Source organism: Archocentrus centrarchus, chromosome 4 (genome assembly GCF_007364275.1).
Source record: "Archocentrus centrarchus isolate MPI-CPG fArcCen1 chromosome 4, fArcCen1, whole genome shotgun sequence".
Lineage (NCBI taxonomy): Eukaryota > Metazoa > Chordata > Actinopteri > Cichliformes > Cichlidae > Archocentrus > Archocentrus centrarchus.
Window position 1 is genome coordinate 34,389,236 of NC_044349.1, and position 21,395 is coordinate 34,410,630.

At 41.9% G+C, this 21,395-nt stretch overlaps 1 protein-coding gene across 3 annotated transcripts in view; it reads right to left on the bottom strand.

Annotated features, from left to right (window-relative positions):
- Nucleotides 1–11,907: 11,907 nt before the first annotated feature.
- Nucleotides 11,908–21,395, bottom strand: part of cherp (calcium homeostasis endoplasmic reticulum protein) — a 28,303-nt gene continuing 18,815 nt past the window's right edge. For all 3 annotated transcript variants that reach the window (XM_030727591.1, XM_030727590.1, XM_030727592.1), the window contains 10 exons: nucleotides 20,464–20,718; nucleotides 20,052–20,247; nucleotides 19,707–19,948; nucleotides 17,358–17,491; nucleotides 16,607–16,693; nucleotides 16,274–16,420; nucleotides 13,461–13,574; nucleotides 13,271–13,365; nucleotides 12,955–13,140; nucleotides 11,908–12,874 (listed from right to left, as the gene is read on the bottom strand). In XM_030727591.1, coding sequence (XP_030583451.1) covers nucleotides 12,837–12,874; nucleotides 12,955–13,140; nucleotides 13,271–13,365; nucleotides 13,461–13,574; nucleotides 16,274–16,420; nucleotides 16,607–16,693; nucleotides 17,358–17,491; nucleotides 19,707–19,948; nucleotides 20,052–20,247; nucleotides 20,464–20,718 — 1,494 coding nt within the window. In that variant the 3' untranslated portion in view covers nucleotides 11,908–12,836. The remainder of the gene's footprint in view (nucleotides 12,875–12,954; nucleotides 13,141–13,270; nucleotides 13,366–13,460; nucleotides 13,575–16,273; nucleotides 16,421–16,606; nucleotides 16,694–17,357; nucleotides 17,492–19,706; nucleotides 19,949–20,051; nucleotides 20,248–20,463; nucleotides 20,719–21,395) is intronic.

The window sequence follows — 21,395 nt, forward strand, 5'->3', positions numbered from 1 at the left end:
AGGTTATCCGTTGCCATCTACTTGGGAAAATGTTAAAGAGGCAATGCCGTAAGTTGAAATACATTCTGTTAAGTGTTGAGAATATATATTTTTGTATATTGTTGAATTTAGAAGACATTTTTATTTTGTTATGGGCAGACCTAGTGCATGCTTCTTAATGCTACTAATATGGATATACTTTATGCTAAAGGCTATGTATAGAGCTATTTGTGGTTGGATATTTTCAAGCCAAATATTTTGTACTGTTTGTTTGCAGTTTTCACCGAAAAGTTAATGAAGGAATTCGACAGTAAATGGTCAAACTTGCTTCGACTCCGTCTTCATTGACTGTGGTTTAACTTGGTGTTTAGTCAGAGTTTCGACACACTGCACAAGAACATCATAAAATGCATTCCTTTCTAGGTGCCTCAGACAATAAATAATAAAATAATAAAAATATGAGTGATAAAAATGATTACTAAAATACAGTGCACAATAGTAAATTAAGATGAATCTAGCCCCAATACACACACCAACGCACGCACACAGTCAGCACTACCACCCCACATCACTGTCCAAACCACACAGAGTTCAGTTCAATGATAGCCCTGGCATAAAAGCTGTTCCTCAGTCTGTTTGTTCTGGCCTTCATTGTCCTGAAACGTCTGCCTGATGGCAGTAGCTGAAACAAGGAGTGTCCAGGGTGTGAGGGGTCCTGGAGGATGTTCTGTGCCCTCCTCTGGCAGCGGGCATTGAACAGTTCCTGGAGGGAGGGCAGGGGACAGCCTATGATCTTTTGAGCCGTGTTGATGATTCGCTGGAGTGTTTTCCTGTCTGCTGCTGTGCAGCTGTTGAACCACACGCACAGACAGTAGGTCAGGATGCTCTCTACACAGCAACGGTAGAAGGACACCAGCAGATTCTGGGTCAGATAGTTGCTCCTAAGAACCCTCAGGAAATGCAGTCTCTGTTGGGCCTTCCTGTAAATGCTGGTCGTATTGATACTCCAGGTCAAATCATCCTGCAGATGTACTCCCAGGAACCTAAAATCTGAAACCAGCTCCACTTCATCCCCCTCGATGAACAGAGGTTGAATGACATGTGTTGTCCTCCTAAAGTCTACTACCATCTCCTTTGTCTTAGTGGTGTTCAGGATCAAGTTATTCTCACTGCACCACCTTGACAGCCGCTGCACCTCGTCCCGGTATGCTGACTCATCCCCGCCTGATATGAGCCCCACCACAGTGGTGTCATCCGCAAACTTAATGATGCAGTTACTGGCATGTATGGAGGTGCAGTCATGTGTGTAGAGGGTGAAGAGTAGGGGACTCAGCACACAGCCCTGTGGAGAGCCGGTGCTGAGGCTGATGGCTGAAGAGAGGTGGGGACCTACTCTTACCCTCTGGGAACGGTCTGTCAGGAAGTCCTTGATCCAAAGACAGGTGGAGCGTGGTATCCCCAGATCTGACAGTTTAGTCACCAGTCTGCCAGGAAGGATGGTGTTAAACGCCGAGCTGAAGTCCACAAAGAGCAGCCGAGCGTAGTTCCCCCCCTGCTCCAGGTGAGAGAAGGCAGAGTGGAGGGCCGTGGCAATGGCGTCCTCTGTGGACCGGTTGGCTCTGTAGGCAAACTGGTGGGGGTCTAGTCTGGGAGAGAGACTGGAGATGACGTGAGCCCGGACAAGCTTTTCAAAGCACTTCATAACAATTGGTGTGAGTGCTACTGGCCTGTAGTCATTCAAACCTCTGATAGTGTTCTTCTTGGGGATGGGGACGATAATGGAGGACTTCAGGCAGGAAGGGACAGCAGCCTGGCTCAGGGACTGGTTAAAAATGCTGGTAAAAATACCAGCCAGCTGAGCCGCACAGACCTTCAGTATCCGTCCAGAGACACCATCGGGCCCCACAGCTTTCCTGGGGTTCACAGTTTCCAGCATACGCCTCACCTCTTGCTCTTGCAGCCTGAGGATGCTGCTGCTGCCTGCTGAGGGATGTTGGATGGCTGTCTCTGATTGCTGTACCTCAAAGCGTGCAAAGAAGCTGTTCAGCTCCTCTGCCAGATTGATGTTACGCTGATCAACTAACAGGCTGGGTTTGTAGTTCAAAATATGCCGAACCCCTTGCCACACCTGCCTGAAGTCGTGGCTCTGGAAACAGTCCTCAATCCTCCTCTTATACACAGCCTTGGCCTCCCTGATGCCCCTCTTCAGGTTGGCTCTGGCAGCGCTGTAAAGCGCCCCATCACCAGCTCTGAAGGCGATGTTCCTTTCTCTGAGTAAGCTCTGCACCTTTCCATTCATCCATGGCTTTCTATTTGGAAAAACCCGGATATTCTTGTCCACAGTTACAGTGTCGGTGCAGAACTTGATGTAGTCCAGAACAGCCGAGGTATACTGCTCCAGGTCCTGGTGCTTGAATACGTCCCAGTCAGTTGTTTCAAAGCAGTCCTGCAGCTGTTGAGAGGCACCTTCAGGCCAGGTCTGAACAGTCTTAGATGTAGAAAGAGCAGTTTTGCTGAGGGGGGTGTATGCTGGAATCATAAGCAGGGACAGATGGTCTGACTGGCCCAGATGTGGCAGTGGCACAGCCCTGAAACCCAGCTTGATGTTAGAGTAGACTTTATCCAGTGTGTTGTTCCCTCTTGTAGGGCATTTAACATGCTGATGGAACTTGGGTAGAACAGTCTTTAAATCGACATGGTTAAAGTCTCCTGCAATGATGTGTACAGCCTCAGGATATCTGCTCTGTTGACTGCAAACCGTGTCATGTAAGAGACTAACAGCCGAGTTAGCATTAGCATCAGGGGGAAGATAAACAACAGTGATCAAAACAGCTGTAAACTCACGGGGCAGATAGATGGGCCTGCATTTAACAGTCATGTACTCCAGGTCCGGAGAGCAGTGGCTGTTCACAGTCATACTGTCTGTACACCAGCTGTTGTTTACATACAAGCACACACCCCCTCCTCTGCTCTTACCGGAGGTCCGCATTCTGTCATGCCGGTGCGTTGTCCTGCCGGCTAGCTCGATGGCTGCATCAGGAATGGATGAATGAAGCCAGGTCTCAGTGAAGAGCAAAACGCAGCAGTCCTTCACGGTCCTGTTTGTAGCCACCAGCAGTCTCAACTCATCCATTTTATTCGGGAGTGATCTTACATTGGCGAGGAAAACACTGGGTAACGGAGGTCTATGAGGCCGTTTACGTAGCCTCTCCAAAACGCCAGCTCTGCCGCCTCTTTTCTGCCTCCTTTCTCTGCGCCGTCTCCGTCTGCGACCCCCCCTCACAGGGATGATGAACCACAAAGAGCCAGGTGGTCTGGCGATGTCCACCGGGATGTTGTGAGAGTGGAGGAAGTCAGCCATAACTGCCTGCTCACTTTGTGCTCCTATATGTAGGAGTTCGTGCCGTCTGTATGTTATAATGTCCGCCCGACATAATGGTGATGTGTTGAGCCACAGTTGAAGCACACATAACAACATACACAATTTCACAGAGCACCGAAAAGGAGAGCACTGAGCCGCTGCGACTATGCGCGCCGCCATCTTGAAAGACCAGTATTGGATTGGATTCTATCCAAAATTTTGATTGTCTGTTTGTAAAGTGACTCTAAAGGTTTTTAGTGCTGTTTTGTTTGCCTGTGACCAGGTTGTAAGACAGTAGGTGATATGAGACAGAACCATACTGTACATGAACATTTTAGCTGCCTGAAGTGATAGGTGTGATCTTATGTAACGGAAATTTGTGATATTAAGTTTCGCTCGCTTACAGACCATTTTTATCTGTGATTTAAAAGTTAGTCTAGAGTCTATTAAGATACCTAGGTATTTGAATTCTGACACAACTTTTATTTTTTCACCTGTCACATAAATATCTGCTTTATTATTTGCAATGTTTGATTTAGAAAAGAACATTGAAACAGTTTTGTTTACATTAAGTTGTAAAGCAAGATTGGTTTAGCCATTCAGAGACTGTGAAAGTTTTTCAGCTACTTGTGTTGTGTTTTTACCATGCGTGTAAATGACGGTATCATCTGCATACATCTGAATTAAAAGACATGGGCCATAGACTGTGAAAGTTTCTCAGCTACTTGTGTTGTGTTTTTACCATGCGTGTAAATGACGGTATCATCTGCATACATCTGAATATAAACATCTGGACAAACTGAGGGTAAGTCATTTTTAATGAAGTGAAAATAACAGAGGCCCCAAAATAGAACCTTGAGGCACCCCTGTGGACAGAGCGAGGGGCGGTGAGTGGTAATCACTGATCCTGACTGTATGTGAGCGATTCGAAAGATATGATTCTATCCATTTTATTGCATCTACTGAGAAGTTAAATTTTCTTAGTTTGGTTAACAATATTTTATGGTTTACTGTGTCAAAGGCTTTTTTTAGACCAAGAAACACAGCTCCAACCATACCACCTTTATCCAACAAATGTTTGATATTTTCTATGAAAAAACAATTAGCAGTTTCCGTGGAGTGTCGAGTTCTGAAACCAAATTGCATTGAATGAAGGGAAAATGTAGTGGTATTCAGATGTGTTATTATTTGTTGGGAAATAAGTTTCTCTGCAACTTTTGACACTGTAGGTAAGATACTGATTGGTCTGTAATTTTCCACTCACAATGGATCTCCGTTTTTGAATACTGGGACAACAGCAGCTGATTTCCACACACTTGGAAATACCGCCTCAGTAATGGAGAGATTGACAATTTTGGTCACTGGTGTTAATAATGTGGAACTGAATTCTTTCAGCATGCACATATCTATGCCAAATATGTCTCTAGTTCTGGAAGCTTTTAATGTTTTTATTGTCTGTAAGACTTCAGATTCTGTGACTATGCCTAGATTGAAAATCGGCTCTGACTTATTTATCGGACAAACATTCAGATTGTTAGGTGGGAAGCTTTGGGCAATAGTGGATATAGATTCAATGAAAAAATTATTAAAGGCATCTGCAACTTTGTTTGTGTTATTTGTAATTTGTCCATTTATCTTAATTTCTAGAAGTTGTTTCCTTTTTATGTCCTGTCCTAAAGGTTTTTTCAGTTGGTTCCATATTGTTTTAGAATCCCCTTTTGCATTTTCTATTACAGTCAAGAAGAAATCTGCTTTAGCCTTGCGTATGGCTTTAACAGTTTTATTCCTCAGTGTTGTGAACAGATTTTTAGCACTGACTTAGTTTTAATTGCATTTTTTAACGAAAGATCCCTCTCTTTCATTAGTTTAAGTATGTCAGAGCTCATCCAGGGAAGTATGTTTTTCTTGTGTTTGTTTTTAACTTTACAGCTAAAATCTTTTATTGTTCTCTCAATTGCAACTATAAAAGATTCACAGTCCATTTCACAATTTGTTCCCAGCAATATGTGATCCCAGTCAATCTGCTGGACAGCACTTTTAAATCCTTCCTGTTGGTTTTTTGGAATTCCAACATACTCATGCTCTCTGACAGGATGACCAAACCTCTTTGTCGAGAGCTTTCTGGCCACAAGGATAAAAATTGTGGTCAGAAAGACCAACTAGCATATTATAAGACTTAATGATTCTCTCAGGTCGGTTGGTAAATGCTAAATCAGTCTGGGTGCTGCTTGATGTGGTGATTCTTGTGGGCCCTTTGATCATTTGGACTAGATCAAATTTGTCAGTTATTTTTTTAAGATTTTTTCTACATGATGTGTCTTCCCAGTTTATGTTGGTATCCCCCAAAATAATGGTCTCTTTGTTAAGTTAGATTCTTTCAGTAGATTTTCAAACTTTTCATAAAACGTGACATCTGAAGAGGGGGGGCGATATATCACAACAATTGTGAAAGACATTTGTGGTGCTAGTATGATGTTTAAACCCAAGCATTCCAAATCATGATTATTCATCCACATAATTTCCTGACATTGAATATTGTTTTTTATGTATATCATGACACCACCACCCTTTGCTCCTTCTCTGTCTCTTCTGAACATATTATAGCCAGGAATGTTAAGTGCTGCAGAGGGAGCATTTTTATAGAGCCAGGTCTCAGATAGACAAAGATAGTCCAGATTTGAGTTGAGCAGCAGGTGATTAACTTGTTCTATTTTTGACATGATGCTTCTTATATTTAAATGCCCACCTAGCAGACCTTTGGGCTTTGCTTTAGTGTCCAAACTATTTTTGAGTGATTAACAGTTTGAAAGAACTCCCACAGTTTACCATGTGCATGTGATCAAATGAATTAAATGAAAATGAATGGTGGATTCTCATATCCAACAATGTTTAACAGAACAATGTCAAAATAATCCACATGTATGGGCCCTTGCATCACAATATTAGCTGCCCCCAGCCACCTCCCTTGGAGACCGGGGTCACTTCATTGGGCAAACTGCTGCTTCCTGAGGCTGAAGTGGTGGAAGAGACCTGGCCTTCCTCACCTGAGGAAGTGGGACTGGTGCAGGAATGGGCTGGACCTCAGTCACCCCCACCCAAGGAACAGATACTGGTGCAGGGACTAGCCGTGCTCTGCACACCATCACTCTGGGAACAGGAATGGGTGCAGGGTGCTCAGGTACCGGGGAAGCCTCAGAAGAAGCTACAGTTTTTGAGCAGGCAGCCACAGACGCACAGCACACAGTCTCTCTGAGCCGGAGACATTGATATCAGTCTCAGAGGGCGGTAGAACATCTGCACAGCAGTCACTTTCTATAGCCAGCTCAGCAATATAACATGAAACAACATAGAAAATAATCATTGTTTATGGGTCAGTGTTTATGGGTCCAGAAAATGAGAAACTGAATGTGAAATGTTATTACTGACTGGCCAAAAAATACAAGAAGTTTCTTTATTGATCCCAGGTTCAGGGATAAAATTCTCCACTTTAATGTCCATCTCAGGTTCAGAAAAAGTAAATCCGTCAAAAGAGAAGAATCGAGAATCTCTACAGTGTCACTCACCATTGGGTATGCTGCTGACATAGTGACAGCTCCCATGGGCCGAGTGGCTGGTGCAGGCAGGAGAGACAGCTCCAGCTGCCATGTGGAGCACTGGTGATGATTGACTCACTTAGCCTGTGAGGGAGGAGTCAAGGAAGCATGAGCAGTGGATGCCTCTGATGAGCCACGAAGCAGTGTTGAGGTGGAAGAGCTAGGTGGTGCTGAGACAGCATATCCCAGGAAATGAGCGAATGATTCCAATGGGGTTAACCCAACAGGGCTGGTGGTGAATAATCCTCCTTTGCCACCGAGAGCCCCTCTTTCCAGGACAGAAAGCGGCAGCGGCAAAGGAGGGGAACTGGAGAGCGCAGAGACTGCCGGTGATAGAGTCAAGTCACCCACTCTCAGTAATAAATGAGTAATTTTTCCCCAAAAGATATAACAATTACTTTTATCCTTGGTATAAAGTTGCTTTCAGAGAGCTTTCAGGTGGAGACCCAGGACAACTCCAGAAAAAGAGGATATGCCATTCACAGAACTGGATGGCATGAACTTAGGTTTGAACTCAAACCAGTTCAAGCCTGTTTCTTAGGAAGAGTTTTGAATAAACCTCTCATCTCCCTTTCAGAAAGTTAACATAATCAGTTGTCAGTCCTTTAAATCAGTTCACTGCATGTTTCAGCTGAGTAGTTCAAACACCTCATCTAATTTTAGTAATGACTACATGCACTACATACATACAAAACATGAAAGAATAAGTAAGGACCACTCTAAAAGTATAGTTAAAACAAAATCTGGGTTTACAGTGTGGATAATGTACTACAGGCAGTAAAAAGAAGCTACTTTTGGCTGCTCTCTACCACAGGAGATAGTTTTTATGATCGATACCCTTCTTGATGCAACCCCAAAAGGATTTGCATCTTCTTCCAGGGTCAAACAGGGGATCTTTTGCTTGTTACACAGACATGTAAACCATTACACTGTAGAGCCATTTTTAAATGGAACCTAGGTAAAACACACACACACACACAAAGAAATTGCATCCAATTTCTGTCTGCAGACTTGATGCATCAGACAACAAAATCCAAGCTGCAGCAATCCAGTTAATCTTGTCATCCACTCAAACCACCAGACATGAGGAATCCAAACCACTTTAAAATATCTGCTGGTTTACCAAACGTCCCACTGTGTAGGACTGTCAGTCCAATTACAGCACATGCCATTCCTGTTTTTCATTGCATTGTCCCACTTTCTCTGCAAAACACAAACAGATGGATAATGACAAAAAGAAAAGTGAGAGAAATTGGGTGTTAGAGATATATATTCATTGTTACTTTCTGATAACAGCAACTATAAGTATGGAAAGAAAGAAATATAATAAATTAAAGAAATGCAAGAGCAAAGAAAAATATTTTTAAAAATTAGGAAAAAAGACAAGACCCATACAAAGATAGCCCATGAAAGAAACAAAGTTAGAAAAAGTACAAATAAAAGCGGTAGACAGCAATGAGTGAGATAGAAGAATGTAAACAATCAGCTAGAATTATTTTCAATGTCTTGATGGGAGCTGATGAAGAATGACAAACTTGGTCAATTATGTATCGATGGAAAGGTTTGGCATTGAGCATGCTGGAAACTGCTGGAAAACTCACACAGTGATGTTAATCAATGTGTGAGTTTGCTTTTTCAGACCACAGTGACAGAAATGAGGAGCCAGAGAGACACATAACAGTCTTCATCATAAGAAACAGAAATTGCCACAAAAAGAAAAAATTGATTTTTTTGGAATGGAATGTGCTCATTATAAGTTAAACATCATAACAGTAGATTTTTTTGGAATTAAATATAAATTATTAAGGACATTTCAAACGATAAAAACTTACATCATAGGGTGAAAACTTTTTCTATACAAGCCAAACACGCACATCCAGCAGCTGAAGGGGTGCAGGAACAAGGTATCAATGGAAAAAGACAGTCCGCACACCGGAACGCTCCTAGAAAAATATTGAATGTTTAATTGCCTTCAAGGTGAAGTAACGTTTCGGGCATGGATCCCACAGCGACACATTTTAAAATTTGCCAACAACTCTGTGACTCTGTCCCTCCTCAGCAGTGATGACCCAGATCACGGCCAGTGGTGAAGGATTTCACTGACTGGTGTGAGTCCTCCTTTTTAAAGATAAGTGTTGCCAAAACAGAGGAGATGGTCATTCATTTTAGAAAACACAGTGCAGTCACTGTGTCTGCAGTTATTTCTGGGGATAATGCTGAGGTCATGGACCAGTATAAATATCTGGGAATGATCCTTGACAACAGGCTGACTTTTGAAGCCCATTTAGACCCACTCTGCAAAAAGGCCCATCAGAGGATGTATTTTTATTTATCTTTATTTTTAATCATTTTGATGCAGAAAAATAACAAACAGACAAACAAACAAGAGGCCTAGGGCAGGTAACAAGCGATCACATTGTTCATCATATTTTACAGGCACATTACTACATATACACTAGGTACAGGTTACAAATCAACCAGAAAAGCAAGATGCTCCCAGTTCACAACAGATAACTATTCCAAGTCTTTGTGTGTATAACAATGCCATTTTTCCTAGAGTCTCTCTCCTTTCTCCCTCTCAAGACGTATTGAAAAAGTCAACTTCTCCATGTTATGAATAAGGTTTACAATATTCATAAAGAGGTTCAGGGTGGGAGGGCTTAGCTGAAGCCAACATTTAGTAATTGCCTTCTTGCTTGCAATCATGAATATCCTCAGCAAATATGTATCGCTTATACTAAGACCTTCAGGAAGTTCTCCAAGGTCCATAGTAGTAAAAGAAAAAGCCAAAGTTATACCCAGAATTTCATAGATTACTTGCTTAATGACATTCCAGAAAATCTTCAACTTCGGACAGGCCCAAAAGACATGAAAGCAGTCCGCACAGACCTCCCCACAGTCCCTCCAGTGCACAGCTTGTGAGCCACCTATTCTCCATTTCTGTTTTGGTGTAATAAAAAATCTTCCAGCAAAAATCCCGCCATGTTAAAGAATTTGTGGTGAAAAGTGCATTCTTCCAGATTTGTACCCAAACTTCCTGTAAAATTGTTATGTTTGCTTCTTTTCCCACCGTTGCCTAATATAATCTGTTGAGTTCCTATTCATAGATGAGAAATTTCTGTAAAGTTTACCAATGATGCCTTTTGTACTGGCAGCATATGCGTCCATGTTATAATAATTATAATAATTGTATTACTCCTGGACTTACAACCAAATCAGGGGACTTGATTGATTGATTTCCCTCTCAAAGAAACTCCGGATCTGTAAGTAATGATAGAAGTCTTCTCTGCCCACTGTGATGTAAGTCCAGCACAAATCCTCAAAATTTCATAACTGCCCGTTTTCTATTATTTTACAGAATGAGGTGATTCCTTGTTTTACCCAACTTCTAAACTTGTGATCTATCAATGCTGGAAGGAAGCAAGGGTGATATGCAGGCCAACTTAACACCCTTATCTGCTTGTTGAGATTTCATTTTTTTAACCACCTCTGCCTGCTTTTTCAAGGAGGAACTTACACATAGATTTTGTAACTGGTATACTTGGGGTAGCCTGTCCAAGCAGCCCAAAACAGACAGTATAGGGAGGTCCAGCACAGAAAGCTCAATGTCCTTCCATTTTGCCTCATAGACTGGGTTACACCAGCACACTAGCGGTCTGAGTTGGGCAGATAAATAGTAATCCAATAAGCAAAGGAGAGCCATCCCTCCCCAGAAGTGGTTTTAATGTGGATTCTATTTTTATGAAAATGTTTTATTGAGACTGTTCTTACTTTTAATTTCATCTGCTGGTTCAGATTTTTAAATGTTAAGAACAGAAATAAACTGCTAGGAATTGCAAAGGTGTGCGGAAAAATTGCTGGCACAGCCCTGAGCAACCTCACTGACCTACAAAAGATGAGGTCAGTGAAAAAAAAAGGCCAGACTGATCCTGGCAGATTCAGACCATTCACTGCACCAGGAGTTTGTTGCTTCCTTCTGGATGCAGATATCAGGTGCCAAGATGTAGGACAAACAGATTGAGGGAATCTTTTGTCCCAGCAGCGATTAGGTTTTTAAATGATCTGTTGTGATTTTTATGTTTGATTTTATGTATGTTTTTATGGTATAACTGTTTTTAAATGTTTTTGTACTACTGACTGTGAAAATAATTGCCCTTAGGGGACTGCTCCACACTCTTCAGCCACAGTCCACATCAAACTGGTTCGAACTGACACTGACGCACCAAACTGTGTTTCTAAGGAAGCGTATCTGTCAACAGGATGCATCTGAGTTTAATGATAGCCACCAGGACAGGACCCACTTCCAAACCTTGGAGAGAAACTCTTTATAGAGATAGTTGCTGAACCAGTGGAGCAGCACATAATCGCGAGAGACCTGGTAGTGACATGCACCGGCCCGTGTATAACCCGTGGGCCCCTATTCCAAACCAACTCCAGTCACTAGACAGGTTCTCTTGCATTGAAAGAATGCAATATAAAACACAGTTAAATTATATTATTGTATATACTCGGTTATCACATCAGTGTCAGTTGAGTCTGTCAACTAGGTTTCCTGTAGGGATTTTTAAGTTCCAGCAGGTGTCAGTATTCAGTGAGTGTCAACACAGTATCAATACAGTTTGGCAATGTGTCGAAAGGCTTCATGACGCCTCATCACTACTAATGTTTAAGAATAAGTTGGACAAGGCGGTTGTAGGTTTAAGTACGGGTGCTGACCTTGGTCAAAATGACTGTGCGTAGACTACAAAGGGTTAGAAATACTGACCCTTTACAACTAGTAATGCAGAATCTTAGGATCATGAGTATTTTGTTACCACTGTTATCATTTTAGCTGTTAACTTGATCCTTTTCATATGCAATTAAAAAAAATGGCAGAAAAAAGATTACACATTGTATACTGGAGACAATTTGGAGATGGCCAAGCTGTTAGGACTGTGTGATTATTGATAGAAACAGAAAGAAAAGGCCCATTTGTGAGTTATCAGAATTTTTTATTTAGGTTATGTCTCTAAATTCTTGTTGACAACTTTTCTGAGCTGCATTTTAATTCTACAACTAAATGACTGACATCTCAACAGAAGTTATTACATGGGGGAAAAAAAGTGTCACAATAAACAGCTGTTTAAAAACCAGCAGGATTCAAAAGGGCAATCACACCTTTATTCCACTTTCACCTTTAAGGCTCAGTTCACACACATGACAAAATTTCCATTTTACTCCTAGAGAACTAGCCACATTAGAATTTTATTTGCGGAACCCATCATCTCCCAGTTTTGTTTATTGTTGTTTATTCCTTCACAATAAGATGTGGAATAATTTCTGAGAAAAAAAAGCATTGCTGTTGAGATTTAGGAAAGAATCATTTTCAAAATCCACTGCAAATGAAAAAAACATTTTAAAAATGCAGGCGTACATGTGCACATTAATTGATGTGTCCACTCATTTTGAAAACTACTACTTTAACAGACTTCAACAGGATATTGACTTTCTCATATTCTGTCCCAATTCTTAAATGCTGAGGTACAGGCTGACTGAGCCACCTGCTGTCAGCTTCTAAGATCATGAATGCCTGAGACGCTTCAGAGAAATTATTCAAAAAGTAATATATGAAGCACTGGAAGTGAAATACAATTAAGTGCTATGATCCATTTAGTTAAACAGACTGTAGCTCTAGGGTCCCTGCTAAATAAAACTTTTTAGCCGAGTTATGTGATGTTTCTAATGTTAGTGCTGACTGTCACATGTGCCCGTCTTCTGCTTTCTGCTTTACACTTTTACACAGGCCTCACAAAATGCGTAGGGTTCTCTGGGACAAATTCTGGGTGGAAAACCAACAAAAGAAATTCAGATCTGTGGTGGAAGTGGTGAGAATGAGCACGTTGTTTCACACTATTTGACTGCAGTTAGTCAGTTGATGGGGCCTCCTGGGGTTCCCGATTGACTGATAAAGAAACAAAGGAGGAGTTAGATAAGGTGCAACCCAATTTATTTTGTAAATGTGGAATAAAAGGTTTTATGTACCTTCCTCTCTTGCCTTCATGCGAGCAACAAAGTTGTAGCTTTTGTTCCTACGATAGTTCTCGTAAGGGTCATCGAGTGAGACCCCCACACCTTTGTACTGGTCCCATTTATCCCTGACATCTCCTCCTTTAATGGGGTCCTGGATGCCCTGTTCTTTGGCCCCCAAGCCTCCTGACCCACTCCAACCTACAGCAGACATGAAATCAGTGTTTACCTTTATGCCATTTCAGGAAAAAAAACTATATTAAAAAACTGTCTAAAACATTCTTACTGGATTTTTTTTTTTTTTTATTTAAAATAAATATTTAGAGCATACCCATTTTCATCAATAGCTGATGGCCTTTGTTCTCCTCCCCTAACCTGGTATCTGCAGACAGTTTTGAAGAAGATGTGCCCAGCACTGCTGTGGAACTGTAGAAAGCACGAAAGGTATTAATCTATGCTATATTAAAGCATAAAGACTATTTTAGGTAAGCACATCATGAAAGAATAGTGAAGAAACTCACGGAGGGGAGGAGCTCCGTGATTTTGGGCCACGGCGTCGCTTGTTGGGTGAATGTGAGCGGGATCGAGATCTAGAGCGAGAGTGACTTCGAGATGACCTGGACCGACTCCTGGACCTAAAGAGGGTTAGGTTGAAGCATGTCACACCGGATGTTTCAGGTTAACTTGCATTGATAACCAAGAAAATTCAAAGATTTGACAGCATGCAGGATGCTGAAACCTATAAGAATGCATTTCTCTGCACATAAGCAGCCTAAAGGGTCTGGTTAGGTTGAGCTTTGCAGACTGGATGTGATATCTGTGGACTGCCACTAGGAGGCAGGGTCAGAAACATGTGGGACAACTAGTCTGTGGACAAAGTTCTATAGCTGGTCTTTTGGCCAGATGCAAAGAAGACAAGTAACAATATACAGTACTGTGCAAAAGTCTTAAGCCACCCCTCATTTCTTTATAGTTTGCTGGGAAAATGGTACCTAGGTGCAGTGACAATGAAGATGTTCCCCTGCAGCCGCTGTGTGCTGCTTTTTTGTTTGATGTTTTTTGTGGTGAGCTCTGCTGTCACTCCCTTTGCTATTCTGGCCCACTTTTTAAAAAAATCAGCATTAGTTCAATAAGGAGAGATCATTAGGAGGAACTGAACATGAATAATTAATAAGATATACAATTAGCTCTTTGGCAATTAGATGCCAATGGCCCATCGTAGCAGAATGGAAGTGGAGATAGAAATTAAGGCAGGACCTCCCAGAGTCTAGACGCTGGTGGTGGAAGGATCTCTAAGGCTACGTTCACACTGCAGCCTGAAGTGACCCAAATCCGATTTTTTTTTTGTGCCTTATGTGACCTGTATCTGATCTTTTCATGACAGTCTGAACAACACAGATCCGAGCTTTTCAAATGCGACCTGTGTCTGTACGGCCAGGTCGCACTCATCCGACCTGCACGTCATTGATACTCGACAAACGTCACTATTCTGCGTCCTGCTACGCAGAAGTGGGAAGAAAAACAAACTTACTTCCGCAAACACTGAGCACGCTCGCTACGTGTAACGTTATTGCATCCTCTACTGCACATGCGGGACACTTTTAGGTTTGAATGCAGTTCACATACAGATCACATCCAAGTCGCATATATTTGGAAATGTGAACAACCACGCAAAAAAAAAAAATTGCATTTCACAAAAAATCAGAACTGGATCACTTCAGGCTGCAGTGTGAACGTAGCCTAAGAGACTTGGGTGACGGATAAGGGGAGGAGGTTGGTTGCATGAATGAGTCTGAAAGAGAGAATGACAGATGAGCAGCGATATTTAAAGGGGACATATCATGCAAAATCCACTTTTTTAAATACACTTAAATACATTTTTTTTCTGTACTTTGAGTGTCTAGGAGTGCAAAAAATTTAAATGTATTCTCTCCCGGTGCTGCATAGATATCTTTATATTCTTTTTGGGTCATATTCTTCTGTCTGTTCAGCGTTCTCTATTCCCTATTATGTTTTCTTGTCTATTACGGCACAGTATTTGCTGTGGAACTGCTAAACAAAGACATGGACCAGCAGATAATCATATCGCTGCTATCAAACTACAAAAATGGCTGAACAGGGTGGAGTGGAATGCTCTGCAACCTGGAGGGGGGGTGCGGGGCGTGAAATGTTTCATTCATATTTAAAGAGACCGCACCAAAACGAGCTGCTCCAAGAAGCGTGTCAGCACAGGTGTAAATGAGGGGTCTGTGGAGTTAAAATAATGAGGAATTCAGGCCAAAGCATTGGAGTTCTACTTTATATAGACCACAAGTGAATGATTTACATTTGAAAAGGAAGGATTTAAAAACATATTTCCCCTTTAAGGCACGCTGAGCGGAGGCTGATTGGCTCGAGGAAGGCAGGCAGAAAGATGATTAGACTAGAAGTAATGAAGTAACCAGTAAGTTTGACTGTGTGGGAAAGTGGAAGTGATGTAAAATAGACAAGCAAGCAAAGACCTGGGATACTAGGCATATGAGTGATAACAGCTCTTCATTATTGAACTTGCATCTAAGCTTCATATGTACTCAACATCTTTCTTGTACCATATTTTTTGGACTATAAGGCGCACTTAAAATCCTTAAATTTTCTCAAAAATCGGCAGTGCGCCTTATAATGCGGTGCACCTTATGGTCTGCAAAATACGGTACATTATTTTTTTAAATAAGAGGACTTCAAGGCTGACTGTGCACAAAGCTGGGTTCATTAAAACAAAAGCCTGTCTATTCAGTTAGACATGCATGCACACGCATTCTACTGCATCTCTATCGCGTTCCTGCATAAACTTATAGGAATATATTTCACAGTAGCCACTGTCACAGGTTCTGCTGTTCCCCCCCCCACCCCCACCCCACATCTTTAATCCTCGGCTTTGGTGAGCTCTTCAAGTTCCTGGTGCTAAATTTGGCTGTGATAATGTGAAAATATTCCACTTTATTTCCAGGGATTGCTGGCAGTGCTGTTGATTGTAAATGGTCAAGCGGATGTGACATAATAACTATGATATTAAACACTGTATCCATGGGAGCTGGAGTAAGCAGAGACAATGGCAGATCAAACGTTGATGGAAATGGAAAAACAAATATCACAATGCAATTAATGGGAAAATCAAACCTATTCCACTGCTGGTCTCACAGTTATTTAAATCACCAACAAAATAAAATCCTTTTTCCTTCTTGAGGAAAAGAAGTGTTCATTTCTGTATAGATGGTACCTCATGTTTCTGAATGAGACTGCATCAAGATCTAATAAATCATAAATTACAGTATCGTGCTTTGATGGGTATACAGACCTGGATCGTGAATAGGAGCGAGAGCGGCTGCGAGAGTGAGATGAACGGGACCGTGACCTGGAAGACTTTGAGGAGTGAGAGCTGGACCGAGATGAAGACCTCCCTCGGCTGTGAGAGTGACTCCTGGAGCGGCTGTCTCCACGACCACTAGAATCAATCAGAGGGGGTGATGAGGTTGACATTCTCCTTTTAAAAGGATAAAGACACCTGCTGGCATGACTAATAACCAACAGCCAAGTAAAACAAAACAGTCCAAATATAATGTGTTTTGACATGTTTAACACAAGAAGAGATGGAACGAGAGAGAATGGGCCAAAAGAAAGAAAAGCTCACCTGTTGCGTTTCTCCTGATCCTTTTTCCTTCTGGCTCTCATCTTGGCCCTGAAGAATTCATACAAGCCATTCTGCTCCCAACCTTCACTGGAGGATAAACCAACCACAACTAGCTGTTACCACCATTAAGAGAAACGTTTAATCACAAATTAGTAGTACTACACATGTGATGCCTGTATTACAGTTTTTCTGAATTGCCAAAACACTAAGCTCCATTTTCTGAACCAAATTCTCAGTGGCCTAAACTTATTTTTCCGAATGAAACACTCTTGGCCAAACCAAGAGTGGCTGGCCAAGAGTAACGTCCAAATAAAGTTTCCCAGCGGAATATTGCCCAGGGATTCATGTTTCCTCCATCAGCTTATCTCTTTCCCAGATTAGATTTCAGGTACTCATGTGCTTGTGGTGGACGATAGGCACTAGTAATCTACAATGCACTTAGTGTTCTGACATAATCTGCAAATTATTTTTTTAACAATTTATACCAGCACTAGGTTCAATGTGATTAGACCCCATGCATACTACGTTTCCACCGCCGAGGTCAGATCTGATTTTTAAATCAGATCTGACTGGTCCGTTAATGCATAGTTTTTAAGTTCCATTGACCACTGTAGTTACAATTGTGGCTTTGCAGCTCTAACCAGTCAGCTAACAATTACGGTTAAGTCTTTGACAACTTGATAAACAATGTTATTAACTTACAATAATAAGTTTAATTTGTCTTGCACAGACAGTACAAGTGTGTTTGTACCTGTTCCTAGGCCGATCGTGGGATGGAGGGCTGTAGAAGGCTTCCACGGCAGCTAGCAGACGATCACTTGGTGGCATGGGAGGAGGTAGCCGAATGTCCTTAGGGTCCAGAGGTTTATAGTCACAGTCCTCAAGCTGTACAGTGTAAAGTACATGGAGAACTGTAAGACTTGCAGACTTGAATGTTAGGGGGTAAACGTGTCCAATGTGGATAATATAACAACCAATACTTCAGTACCAAGTCCATACCAAAATTCTACACCTACAAGGGTACCCTCTTTTTGTATGGTGTATGGTTTTAAATTTGTTGCAAAACACAACGAGTCTCAACATTTGATATCTTTGTACAGGGCTGTAAAGTGTTTGCAAATCAATGTCAAATCTATGTCAAGTCAAGTTACTTTATTTGTACCCGAGAGGTAAATTTGTTGTGCAGTATAGTGAGTCGGCTCATAACAATACAGACGTGATTAAAAGCCCAAGACAAAACATGTTAAAAACAAACACCACATAAAAGAGCAAATCGAATAAAAACAAAACGTGATGAGACATAAAACAGTAAAAAACACAGCAAAGGGTTAAAATTTGTTAAAATTTATGGCCGTAGGAACAAAACTGCTTTTAAAACATTTGGTTTTACATTTGGGAATTTTATATCCGCATCCTGACGGGAGAAGCTGGAACTCACAGTGCAAAGGGTGGGAAGTGGCCTTTAAGATTGATCTAGAAATCCTCTGTACCTGCCCAGAGTACAGAGACTCTAGATTTATCTGCAGCTCTCCCGTCAGCCTACTGCACCACTTTACTATATGGTTCAAGTAATTCCTATTTTTAAGAGACAGATTACCGAACCATGCCACCGAAGCAAAAGGATAAAACCGATTCAACAAAAGCAGATAAAACAGGGTCAGCAGTGTCTTAAAAACGGGAACCAGTGTCTGCTGGTTCCCCTTTTTTTTATGTACAGCTTCACAGGTTGCCTCAAAAGTCAGTTTACTGTCAATAATTGTGCCGAGATATTTATATGTTTCGACACATTCTACCGCCTGACCCTTTATAACAGTGAGTTCCTGTGCCTGAGTGAGTTTCCTAAAATCAATGAGCATATCCTTAGTTTTTTGGATATTCATCTGCAGAAAAGATTCATCACACCACTGAACACAGTCCTCAACGACTGGACCGTGGTGAGTTTCACTGCCCATCAGCAGACTAACAATAACTGAATCATCAGGTGACAGAGCACATCCTTGTGGGGAGCCAGCGGAGGAACAGACCTGACCAGACAGTGCGCCATTCTGAGTTCTGTTTGTTAAGAAATCTAAAATCCAACCCACAAGATTAAAACTTAAATGTTCTAAAAGCCTCTGTGTGAGAATGTGGGGTTGAATGGCATTAAAAGCAGATGAGAAATCAATGAATAAAAGCCTCGCATGTGTTCCCTGTTTAAGAAGCAGGTTCATTAAGGTGACTGTGGCATCCTCTACTCCTCGGTGTGGTCTGTAAGCAAACTGCAGAGGATCCAGGTCACACTCAGTCTTTAAAATTTCAGACCTCACCAATTTTTCAAATGATTTCATCACAAGGGATGTCAGTGCAATGCGTCTAAAATCATTCAAGTTTTTGGACAATTACTCTTTGGAACAGAGATGACTGCAGCATCCTTCCAACATTTAGGGACATGCTGAGTCTGTGAAATATAATAAAATATGGAGCACAGCTGTTTGGCACATGATTTGAGCAGCCGACCACAGATGTTACCTGGTCCCTGACTCCCTGATGTATAAGCTGTTATGGAAATTAAGTGTCATTTTTTAGACCAACCATTGCCATATTTTTACTGATTTTTGGGGAGGGGTTTGTTTTCCTTTAAGAGCAAAGGTTTGTGGGAAAGATTCTCGCTTTGTGATGTTTTTTTGAAATGTGCTCTCCCAACAACAGTAGGTCATGCGGTACAGTGGAAGGTCGAATGGTCACTCCCCGGATCGTCCAGTCTGCATGTCTGAAATTTCCTTGGATAAGGTACTGAACCCTGAGTTTTCTCTGATGCATCTATCAGAGTGCAAGTGTTATGAATGTTATACAAGGCACTTAGATATAGAAAAAAGTCCCTGTATGAATGTATGTGTTTGGGAGAATGAAGATTGTAGTAAATAGTCCTTTGAAGGCCCAGTTAGAGTAGAAAAGCATTATATAAGTACCAGCCCATTTAATAAGTGCCTCTTCAGTTTTAAATCTTATGCATTCTGTGAAGCAGAAGCAATTTTTCATTTTTCAGCAGAGACATTTTAAGGAGCTGACAACACTTTAATTCGTTTTCATGCACCTGCCCTAAAATTAGAAGCGGACTTACTTTAACAAGCGGAGCCATGAGACCAGCTGGAAGGTCAAAGTAGGGTACGTTCGGCACCAGACTGGGGTCATCTTGAACTGGATGCTGGCGATGACGCATGTGAGGGGAATGGCCATTAAAGCCATGTGGAGGTGGGCCAAAATCTGGATGCTGGCCTCCACCCCAGGGAGGATGATCAGCTCCCATACCCGGTGGAGGGAGCCTTTGATTGGGGTGGTGGTGGGGAGGAGGACCTGGCATGTCTGGCGACCAGATTTGGAGATTGTTAAAACACACTTGAAAATTAACAGGTGGAGAAAAAAAATGTCTCTCTTCTGATCTATGACTCTGAGTCTCTGCACTAACCTCCAGGAAATTCCCCTTGAGCATAGTCAAATCGATGTGGTGTGTAGGGTGGCCTGTCATAGTGATGCCTGGGAGGAAATTCTTCCTGCATAAAGCGAGGGGGAAAACGTCCAAAACTGTGTGGGGGTGGAGGGGGCTGGTTGAAAGGAGGTGGCTGCTGATGAGGAGGGAAAGGTCCTCTGAAATGGGGAGGTCTCTATAAAAATGCCAGTGAAACAGCACAATTATTCATGTAAATAAAAAGCTGCAGCATCCTTTATGCAACAGAAGAGAAGCTCAAAGTCAAATTCAGAAAAGAATGCAATGTAAATACAGACTGTAAACACAAAGTAAGAAGTCTGAGAAAAACAAAACTTTTGTAAAATAAATCAAAGCCTAGTAAGTGAAACCACAGAGATGTTCTGCCACATGCCTGCATGCGTGGAGGAAATGGGGGCTCCCTCTGACCCCAAGGAGGCTGGTCCGGCTGATTCCCCCATGGTGGTTGCTGGTCATAGGAGTTCCAAGATGGAGGGCCAGGCTCAGATCCACCTGGACCACTCCAAGGGCCTCCTTCTCTAGGAGGACCTCCACTCCAGTTCCCTGGGTCCCTCTGATCATTCCACATCCCCTCATGGCTGTTCCAAGGAGGACAAGGTGGTGGAGGCTGGTTTGGGTCAAAAGGAGGCTGGGGAAGAGCAAGACAGAAGGGCTGTGAGCATAGCCTGAGCCCGCACACACTGAAAACGGTGAGGAACTGTAATGGATGAGAGACATGTCACCAGATGGCAAGGTCTGGGGATCAATTTAGTAGCACGAGTACACTAATATCTCTTGAGCATTAAAGATTCAAATCATCAGTCAAGAAGCCCCAATGACATTGACTTTGTCAGATGAATCTCTTTTTTTCCTTGTCATTCAGAGTGGCCCAGGACAGGCCAGCACACATGATGGCAGTGTAACCCACTTCTATTCAGGACTTTTATCCTTTACCTGAATTCTTCCTGGCAGAAATTCAATATGTTGGAAACATTCTTCAGAAATTTCAGTCAATATGGTTAGGGGGAAAAAAAAAAAGAAGAAGAAAAAACCCCCAAATTTTTAAATATTTATTTGTATCACTAAAGTCCACATTTCTGTTCTGGGGGAAAAAAAGGTTTCAGCACAGAAGCAAAAGTAATTTATCAAAACTGTGCATTATATGAAAATACACACACTGAGCACAGGCTTGGTCACAGTATGGACCATCATCATGATATAGTGAGTCAGGACTGTAAAAGCTCTTTACCAGCTACAAGCCACGGATTATTATTTTCATGTTTACTCTGAATTATGACCTACCACGTGGTTCCTGAAGCAAAAACT